Source organism: Alexandromys fortis, unplaced genomic scaffold (genome assembly GCF_014885135.2).
Source record: "Alexandromys fortis isolate MF-2015 unplaced genomic scaffold, M_Fortis_MF-2015_v1.1 scaffold_347, whole genome shotgun sequence".
In the NCBI taxonomy this organism is placed as follows: Eukaryota; Metazoa; Chordata; class Mammalia; order Rodentia; family Cricetidae; genus Alexandromys; species Alexandromys fortis.
This window is the reverse complement of record NW_026068236.1, coordinates 407,421-418,117: the sequence shown is the minus strand read 5'-3', so window position 1 is coordinate 418,117 and position 10,697 is coordinate 407,421. Positions and strand designations below refer to the sequence as shown.

At 38.9% G+C, this 10,697-nt stretch overlaps 2 gene segments (V, D, J or C); both read left to right on the top strand.

Moving 5' to 3' along the window:
* Positions 1–6,282, top strand: part of LOC126493863 (T-cell receptor alpha chain V region 2B4-like) — a 7,867-nt gene extending 1,585 nt beyond the window's left edge. The window contains 1 exon segment of the V gene segment in view: positions 5,972–6,282. Coding sequence covers positions 5,972–6,282 — 311 coding nt within the window.
* A 3,365-nt stretch (positions 6,283–9,647) lies between these two features.
* On the top strand, positions 9,648–10,178 carry LOC126493883 (T-cell receptor alpha chain V region CTL-F3-like). The segment is given in 2 exon segments: positions 9,648–9,718; positions 9,826–10,178. Coding segments are annotated over 2 exon segments (405 nt in total).
* Positions 10,179–10,697: the final 519 nt, after the last annotated feature.

The following is a 10,697-nucleotide window of genomic DNA, read 5'->3' as shown; positions in this document are numbered from 1 at the left end:
CCTCTCTCTCTCTCTCTCTCTCTCTCTCTTCACACACACACACACACACACACACACAAACGCATCTTGTTTAGAACATTTGTTCCTATGCCTATGTGTTTAGGGTGACCTCTTGGGACTGGATAACCTATCACCCTATCAGAAGTCTTACCTCTGGAGAAAGCCGATCTTCCCCTCTCAGTGGTCATTAATCATCTGCATCTCAGATCCACAGACAAGCACCAGGCTGAACTCCTGGAGTCTTACTGAAGAAAGGGAGTAGGAATTTGTACAAGTCGGGGAGGGGGCGTCTTGATGGGGGAACCCAAAGAGACAACTGACCTGTGCTTGTGGGAGCTTATGGACTCTGAGCCAACTGTTAGGGAGCCTGTATGCCACTGACCTAGACCCTCTGCACCTGTGTGGTAGTTCTTTAGATTTTTCTCTTTGTAAGTCTCCTAACAGTGAGTCCCTGGTGCTTATCTGGCTTTCTCCATGTTGGATTACCTTGCCCAGCCTTGAAGCAAGGGGAGGCTCTCGGCCCTGCCTCAAATTGATGTGCCATGCTTTGTTCAAGTCCATGGGAGCAATGCCCATCTATGAGTTGAGCTAGAGGAGGAGTGGATGGGGAGGGGAATAAATGGGAATTGGGGGAGAGGAACAAAAATGAGAGCAGAGGAGGGAAGGAAACTGCAGTCTGTATGTAAAATAAATGAAAAAAATGTTATTTAAATAGAAAAAGAAAGAACGTCTAGGCTGTTTCCAATTTTTGACTATTACTAGTAGACAAGTAGTGAACATGGGTGGACTTGTATCTCTTTAGTAAGATACCAAATACTTTGTGGTATAAGCCCAAGAGTGGTGTATTGGATCTGATTTTAGCCTTTTGAGGCATTTTCACACTGACTTCCATAGTGGCTATACTAGTTTGTTCTCCTACCAGCAGACATTGTAACCTATTTCCAAGGTTATTGATTTCTCTCCACAACCTAACAGTAAGGCCATATTGCTTTCTAATTATGCCTATTACCATATTAATTAGGTCACTGAACACAGAGAAGGTGAGCTAGTGCCCATCTATATATAATTTTTACCCCTACTGACTAGTATTCACAGTGCAGAAAGGTACTCACTATGCTATTAGAAAAGAAAGGTAATTACCATTACCACCAGCTACAAACTCTATAAACTGTAACCATAACTCCGGCAAGATACTTTGAAGCAATAGTAGCACAGATGTTATTGGGAAAAGGAAAAAAAAAAAACTTCTTAAATTTGGATTTAAGATTCAACCTCTATTTTGCACTGTGTAAAGTGGCCAAGATCCTGAGCCTGAATAGGTCAATTGCCTGGGGGAAACCCTGATACTACTAATCTGTCCAAAGAAACATAGCAATAAAATGACTATAGTGACATGTTCCTATACCCACAGATTAGTGCATTACATTGCTTGGCCCATATCAGAGAAACTTCTTTAAGTAGATGGGCAGTGACACAGACATACACAACTGGACAATGTGCAGAGAATAAGAGACTTTAGAGTGCTCAGTCATAAATACGATGGCTTCATCATTCCCGTCTCCTAAAGACTCAAGAATCTATGTGGAAGGATTGTTACAGTCAGAAGTGGTGGATGACTCCAAGCAAATGTCGCCTTTCTAACAAAAAGGACTGATGCTCATCTGAACTCACAGAAACTATGGCAGCAGACAGAAGACCTGCATGGGTTCAAACCAGACAGAATCACAGCACTGAGAGGGAAGAGAAAAAGTTGATATGGGGTCCGACCCATAACCAGGAAGCTGTTTGAAGTTGATACGTGTTGGGAAAAAGAAAAAGTGTGTTTTTAACTTCAGTGGTGTTCTCACCAGTTATAACAACCACACACCATTGTCCTATAGCAAAGAGTAGCTGTGTACTCCACAAACAAGAACAAAGGCTAAACAAACACAAGAAGTGTTCAGAGGAAGAAAGAAGGGCTGGAAATGCTAAGAAACTTTTGACTTAAGGAGTCATCGACTGTGAATTTCCAGGTCTTCTTTTGGTTTCACAACACCAATTGTATCACACAAAGGATAGGAAACTGGAACTGTGAGTGGCACAGGTTAACACAGTGTCCCAGAGAGATCCTGTTGCCGTCTGTCAGAGGCCCATGTTAAGGAGAGCCTGTGAGAGGACAGATCACTCATGTATAGCAGCCAAAAAACACATAGAATTTGTACCACACAAGAACTTAAGAGAAGGGTAACTGAAAGTCCGTAGAAAAGCTTTTGCCCCATGCTGTATTTTCGTTTATTGAAAATTGATTTTTATCACATAATATATCTTTACCAAATTTCCATTGCCTCTACTCACAGTTCCTCCAGCCTCTCTCTCATCTGGATCCACCCCTTTGTGTCTCTCATTAGAAAACAACCAAGCTTCTAAAGATACTGATAAAATACAACATAACAAGAAAAAAAATACTACTAAGATGTTACATTTCAACATGACAAACCGACCAAAGGAAAGAGCCCAAGAGGAAGTGCAAGAAATAGGGACCCACTTGTTTGTACACTTAGGAATCCCATAAAAATTCTAAACTGGAAACCATAATGTATACCCACAGGACCTGGTGAAGAGCCACGCAGGCCCTGGGCATGCTGCTTCGGTCTCTTTGAATTCATATGAGCTTTGATCATGTCAATTTAGAGGGCCTTATTTTTTGGTATTATTCATCCCTCTGGTTCTTACAATCTTTCTACCTCCTCCACCCTAATGCTGAGTGGAAAGATTTGATGGAGACATCTCATTTTCGGCTATGTGTTCCAAGGTCTCTCATTCTCTGCATAATGTCTATATGTGGGTCTCTGTATTTGTTTCTGTATATTGCAGGAGAATTTTTTTGGATGATAACTGCACTAGGCACTAATCTATGAGTACAGCAGAATGTCATTGGGAATGGTTTTGCTACTTTTTTTTTTTTAGAATAGTAGTATTTACTTTTACCTTACGTCCTAAGGTCATCTAGTCTCAGATTCTTGGTCAAAAAAGGAGTGGTAGGTATGGGTTCTATTTCATGGAGTGGGCATTAACTTAAACCTAACATTGGTTGGTTACTCCCACAACTTTTACTATCATTGCCTTAGCACATCTTACAAGCAGGGCACCATTGTAGATCAAAGGGTTTGTAGCTGGTGCTTAGGTTTCTCTTTTGAAACTTAATAAAGTACTATTGCTAGAACATAAGTGTGAAGGCTCTATGCAGGAATAGATTAATGAGTTGTGTGTTGTCTTCAGCACAGGGGCCTTAGACTCAGCTTGTGGAGAGCAACATATACTACTGACAACAACCTGGGTTGCTTGGGAATTCCCATAGGACTCTTTTGGCCAACAACTAATTAGATGTAACCCTATCACAGTACTGGAAGCTTCATTTGATGACAAGAAATGTCAAATGCTACTTTCTCTCCCACATTATTTAGCAATTTCCCCCAGGTCACTTTCATATAGGTATATATTTTAGGAAGCTTCTACTGCATTAGATTTCTTTAACATTCCATAAATAGCCCTTAATTTTAGCAGTCTCTCCCCATATTCCCTCCCTCATCCTCTTAACTCAAACAATTCTTAAATAATAACTTGGGACTTGTCTAGGATTTTGGTATTGGTAGAAACAAGTGGAGCTTTTTATCAAAGAATAAAGCTTGATTGCTTTGGCCTGACAGGTGCCTCCTGGAAGAAATGAGCTAAAAAGGGTGTGCTTGTATTTCATATAAGCCAGGACTCTACCAAGGCAGAGAATTCTTCAAGGGGGAAATTACTTTTTAAAAAATTCACTAGAAGCATTGGACAATGTTGTAGGAAGTTGACAGAGTGCTGACCCACAGCTCGGTCAACAGAACAACATATTTTATTTTCAAGATAAGCAGTTCTGAAAACTAAAAGTCAATTGACACGACCCGATCTGACAAAAAGGGAAAAAGACACAAGAAGCAAATGAACAGAAAATTATTGATCTTGATAAAAATCCCTCGTTGGGCACTTTTTGGAGTAGTTTTCTAGACTTTCTTTTTTTTTTTTCTTCAGCAATGACATTCCATTAATACTCACTGCCATTGTCCTCTTGGTTCATACTGAGCTTTTTGGATGTGTGCCTTTTGTCTTCCATTAAATTTGGAAAGATTTATGGTACTGTCTTCTTCAACTATTCCTCCTTTCAGTACAGTCTTCCTTCTAGAATATTAATATTGATATCTCTATATGAAAAATGTACTGTGGGTCTCTTAAATTCTGTTCATTTTCTTCTCTGGATCAATTAGTTGTTAAGAAATTTTTAAAAAGACGCAAAGTTATGTGAGTATGGTTGGGAAGGATCTAGGAGCTATTAGGTAGGAGATAGCATGTAAATAGAACTAAAAGACAATACATATAATTCTGAAAGAATTAATAAAATATTTCTAAAATTTAAAAATTTCAATCCTAAGGATAATATTGCTGGCTAAAATAAAAACAATATTTAATAATTTTGAGCCATTCAAAATTAATGAACAATGGTAAGCATTACTATATATTCAAATGAAAAGTTAATATCTTTTTTAGCATCTTCCCTTTTACCTAACTTAAAAGATAAATTCATAAGATAGTACTATAGATGTATTGCAACAAAGGAGGTACATATGTGTTTAGTTTTATATGTATAAAGAGATCCTGTCATCATCTTAATACAATTTTCATATTTGAAATTGATGTAAACTTAGTATCATAGCAGGTTTTCCTGTGGAGTAAGTTTTCATTTATTTCATTGAAAATGAAGGTGTAAGACTGGATGTCAATGTTGGACTTTTTTTTTTTTTTTTTTTTGACTCATTGTTAAAAGTAACCCTGATCCACAAGCAAGAGACGGAGAGAAAGGCCTAACTGGGAATGGCTTGGAGTTTCAAAATCTCTAAACTCATCACAATGACACACCTCCTCCAAGAAGGCCACACCTCCTAATTCTTCCCAAATAGTTCCACCAACTAGGGACCACAGATTCAAATAGATAAGCCTAAGGGGACATTGTAATTCAAACCACCATAGCAAACTCTATCTCAAAAATAAAAGATATGTTCCTTAGATTTTGAAATGGAAACATAGTATTAAGTGAGATTTTAACCTACTCAGTTTCTCTAGAATTTCTTTAATTAGAAGAAGTTCTTTCAAAAGTCAAAGATGAAGTGTTTTATGCAGGTGCATTGTCTGCCCTAGAGAGAAGTTGTGCTGTGTGAAATACTACTGTCCTACAGAACCTTACTCAGATGTGTTGATAGAAAACATCTAAATCGCTGAATATAAGGAAGTGGCTGTTAGAGGTAACTCAGGATATATTTGAAGTTTAACTTGAAATTCTTTAAAATATACATGTTCCCCCATATGGACTTGAAGCAAATGTCTCCTAAATTTGTATCAAACCAAGTTGTCAGATTTTTATTTTATCCTCTCAATAAGAAAGGCATTTATTTTTAGCAAATCTTTGCTCGTAGTCAGGATCCACAAGATGGCAGCCTCTTCTCAGAGACATGAGGAACCCATCCAGTGGTCTGTAATGAGAGAGCTTGGGGGGAGGAGTTTGCTGGTGAAACAGGGGTGATAAAAAGAGCTTTATTTTCCTACATGGTGACACAGTATCTTGATGTTTTCTGGAAGAGAAACATTAGAAATTAAAACTAATCTTTTTCTGGGCTTAAAATTTGGATCCTCAGTCAGGACAGAAGAGAGAATAATGAAATCCTTGATTGTTTCCCTAGTATTCCTGTGGCTTCACTTTAACTGTGAGTTTGGGCATTTCTTTTGGATATAAGGTGTGATGTGTGAGGGTAGTGCCTACTCTAGGATAATGCTAAAAACACAGATGGCTTTAATATCTAGTTAAGGGATGGGAGGGCCATGGAAGAGTTTCATTGGTGTGTTTGCTTCTCTGTGCATCTAGTCTTGCAACTTCAGGTTGTCTGAACTTTGTCTCTCTATACAGGGGTGAGCAGCCAGCAGAAGTTGCAGCAGAACCCGGAATTCCTCATTGTCCCAGAAGGAACCATGGCTTCTTTCAACTGCACTTTCAGTGATGGCAATTCTGATAACTTCAGGTGGTACAGACAGCAGCCTGGGAAAGGCCCCGAGTTGCTCACGTCTATATTCTCTAGTGGAGAAAAAGAAGAAGGTAGATTCACCATTCACCTCAACAAAGACAGCAGGCATGTTTCTCTGCACATCAAAGTCTCCCAGCCCAGTGATTCAGCTGTCTATTTTTGTGCAGTGATAACACAGTGCTTCCCAGGCACCTAGAGCCTGCACCCAAACCTACAGAGCCCTATGAAGGCCTGAACTAGAGCATGCTTGATTAGAAAAGTATTTACTTTATGAAAATATCTCATCCTAAATACACAGTGCTCTAATCTTCATGTCTCCTGTTCCTTCTCATCATTTTTTTCATAGCCCACTGAAACTAATTAGTGCTGGCTATATGCTTATGGGTGTTGGATGATCTACAGATGCATAGCCTTCAAGTGGGTCCCTTCTTAAAGAAAAATGACTCTCCTGTGCCAACAGTCATCATTGCCAATAGCTCCTCAGCAAGAAATGCAGCCTCAGGAGCCCTTTAACTTCCACACTTGAATTTTAAGCTGTCTTGATTTTATGCATTTCTGATACAAGTAACCACAGGTTCTATGAGCTCATGTAAACAACAGCCTTGTCAGAACCAGAGAAGAGTTTTTTGAAAATCTTCTCCCCATCGCCAGATCTTACTAGTTTTGTGTTGTTATTGTTTTGGGTTTGGTTTCATTGTTTTCACCTTTCTCCAAAGATGTCCCCTACGCTTTGCTGGGATAAAGAGGGGTGTTTTATCTATGACTGAGCACTCACAGCATCTTTCTCTTGACAGTTTGAGCATTCTCCTCATCCTTGGACTTCTATATTTTTTTCAACCTCCCTGATTTATGATGTTTTCCTGTCTTGTATCTAGGGACTGATACAGATGTTTCCTTTAGGTTTGGACACTCTACATTTATTCTCAATACCTTTGCTGGTTATGTATCTGTGTTAACTCGCTGAAAATAAAGCTTCTTTGATCAAGGTTAAGAGCAACATGAACCTGGTTGTTGACTCTTGCTTGATTCAGTCACATTCCTTCTTTGCTGTTGGGAGTTACACTTTGACTCTTTATTTGGTTGATCAGATTTCAATTTTGGCTCAAGACAAGTGCTTCACAGACGGAGTCTCAGATCTGGTCATATTTCAGTAAATTTCCTCAGGAGTCCAGATGTAAACACTGGCTCTGCTCCTGTTGAGCTCATGGCAACATCCTTTGTACTGCTTAGAGCCTATGTCAAAGTTTTCATGTAAACTTTGGTTTCTATCAGTTTTCACCTTACTGAATTTTGTGTAGATCCAATTCAGTTTTCTTTTTACAGTCTCTTAGTATTATCTGTGTTCCATGAAACTATTTCTTGTTAGCTATAAGAATAAAAATTTTAATATATTCACCAATACTAGTGAACACTGAAAAGCAGAAGTTGACTGTTATGTCCTTCATGTCTTCAAAAAGAGAAATATGTATATGATACTGAGTTCTGCTGCCACTTCCCATGTAGCCTGGCCCCTTTCATCTCAGCTGCAGTGGGTGGCTTCTGAATGTCTAAGTGGCTTAACTATGGAAAAATTTTCCAGTATGTTTCTTTTCCTGAAAGTGCCAAAAAAAGACCATTTTCCCAGACAATTTAATGATGGGAAAGCTTTGTCAACCAATTATCTTTATAGTGTGGCTTTCTGGGACCCAGACAAAAATGGCACACAGCTCAGTTGTACTCTCTGTGTGGTTCCCTTGCAGCACAGCTGAGCTTGGATTTTTCTTTCCTGTTTCATGAGTTTTTCCCTTATAATAAATACAAATATAATTGTTTTATCTTTTAGCTAGCCTGGTTATTTCCTGAACTGAGCTAACATCAACAATTTTACTCTGAGTCTTCTAGTTTCATATCCTGGGCTATCTTACTTCCCAGAAACCACTTCTATCATTCCAGGGAGACGCAATAGGTTTCTCTATAACATCACTAATCTCTTTAATAATTACAGTTGAATTTTGCCTGATTCTGTTGTGTCTGCAGTTTTAAATATAATTGATATTTTATTGTTCTTTCTTTTCATTCTTACTAAAAGAAGCAAGCAATTTCCTAGTTAAGGCTTGTATGTTGTGGTTCTTTAAGTAATCAAGCAAGTCAGTAAGTAAATAGATGATAGATAGATAGATAGATAGATAGATAGATAGATAGATAGATAGATAGATAAAATGGCTATAATGTCTATTAGCTTATTACACTAGCACAGTACAGTGCCTGGAGTAGCTCTGTTTCCTTAAGTGGGAATATGCTGCATTGATTGTTCATATCCTGATGATCAACAAGCAGAGGTGGAGCCAGGAATGGAGCGTCTATGATTTCAAAGGCCCCCATGCACTAGTCTACCTTCACTACTATGCCCCCAACCTCTCATAACTTCTCACTTTTCTTTGTGGTTGGATAACTTGACATCCAAATACATCACTTTTATATGTAGCATTCTGCTCCTGGTGCTTATAGGAATCTCATAATGTCAAAAACATTCACTTCAATGTCAAATGTTGTTACAAGGAGAGGCTGTTTCTTTGTCCCAGCCACCTGGCTAGCACACACCTGAAATAACCACACAGAAACTGTATCAATTAAAACACTGCTTGGCCCATTGGCTCTAACTTCTTATTGACTAACTCTTAAATCTTAATTTAACCCATTTCTATTAATCTTTATATTGCTACATGGCAGTGGCTTACTGGGGAAAGATGTCTGTCTCTGGCAGCTTCATGGTGTCTCTCTGGCTCCACCCTTCTTTCTCCCAGCATTCAGTTCTGTCTTATCTAAGTTCTGCCCTATCAACAGGCCAAGGCAGTTTCTTTATTCATTAATGGTAATGACAGCACACAGAGGGGACTCCCACATCAAAATATCACTATAGTTTAACACTGTTAAAATATTCTAAAACTCTGAGTTCCTTCTGAGATTCAAGGAAACTTCTTTACTGTGAGTCTTTTCATTCTTTAATAACAATGCACAGTAACAAACAATAGGGCATCTGAAACTTTTTTTCTAAACACCTGGAGATTTCTGATTCTTACATATTAAGCAGGGGAAATGCCTACTACTCTGTGAGAGAAAATGCAACATAAAATTTAATCAAAAACTCTTTTATTCACTAGTTTTGCTTCATTTTCTCTTTCTTTTTCTCCATGATTCTCTTCCTTCTCCCCTTTTTCTACCCTTCCTCTTTCTTTTTCCGTGTGTGTGTATTCTTTTATGTACATTCATCACCCTAAATACCCCAGGATACATAAAGTTCAGTAATATTGGTGATTTTAGACATCCACTGGAGACTTGAATTCTGCTTCCTTTGGATGAGGCTTCAATTTTATTTACTAAGTGTGGTGTAGACATCTTAGTGCAGTTTGGAGGTAAATCATCAGAGGGTGCTATGTCTTCAGATGTGGTTAATGTCTGCACCCATGTGGTAGTGTCACATGACAGACTGCCACTGTGCAGAAGGAGGTCCTTGCTTATGAGTGAGGAGCTTCAATAAGGCTCTGAAAGAGACTTGCCCTGTGAGATTGGTGTACTCAAGAACCAAGCATCGTTTTTCCTTATGAACATCCTTCTTGACATCTGCTCATTTCTGCTGCTCCTCTTAATGTTCAGTAAGTTATATTTAGTCTAAGTAATGATGATGTCATTTTCTTACAGCTATGACAGTCTTTGCCTTTTTTCTCACATAGAAGAGTAATTTCTCATCATTTATTTTCAGAAAGGAGCAATGGAGAGTCAGTCACTCAGACAGAAGGCCAGGTTACTGTCACAGAGGGGTTGCCTATGAAGCTGAACTGCAACTATGAGACTATTTACACAAGTCCTTCCCTTTTCTGGTATGTGCAATATCCCAGGAAAGCTCCCCAGTTACTTCTGAAGACCTTGACAGACAAAAAGAGGATAGAGCATCAAGGTTTCTATGCGAGCCTCAACAAGAGCAGCAGCTCCTTCCACCTGCAGAAGTCCTCAGTGCAACTGTCCGACTCTGCCCTGTACTACTGTGCTCTGGGTGACACAGTGAGAGAAACTGCAGGGGAAGCTGCACACAAACCAAGGGTGCAGGAGGGCTGAGGGGAGTGGCCTTGTGAGGGAGGGCTGTGTATCTTCTCTATATGGGGTTTAACGAGGCTCCTGAAAAACAGCAACAGATGTCAGGTAAAATTCCTAGAAAACAAGGAATTTGTGGATCTGACAGGATAGGATGGAAGTCATTGCCAGAGGCAACATAGGCCTTGATGTCCTGAAACACTGTTCTTTCCCTAAGTGGAGGACCTTTAACAGAAAACATCTCCAGGAAAACTTGGACATGGGATTTATCTCTACTGAGATGTCTTACAAAATTTAGTTATTTAAATTATCTAGAAAACTTCTTTTCTTGCCCCATAAATTTATGACCAAACGAAGAACACAGACTCTTTATAAAAATCTGCTTTAATTTCACTCCAGAAGTTACTTACATTTTTCCTCTCCTTGGTTCATGTTATATAGAGTTCTGTCTAACTTATAGAAGTGAGGGAGGCTGCTTGTTCGTATCTGTCACCTGGCTAGGTTAGCCCCAAAATAACCACACAGAAACTGTATTAATTAAAT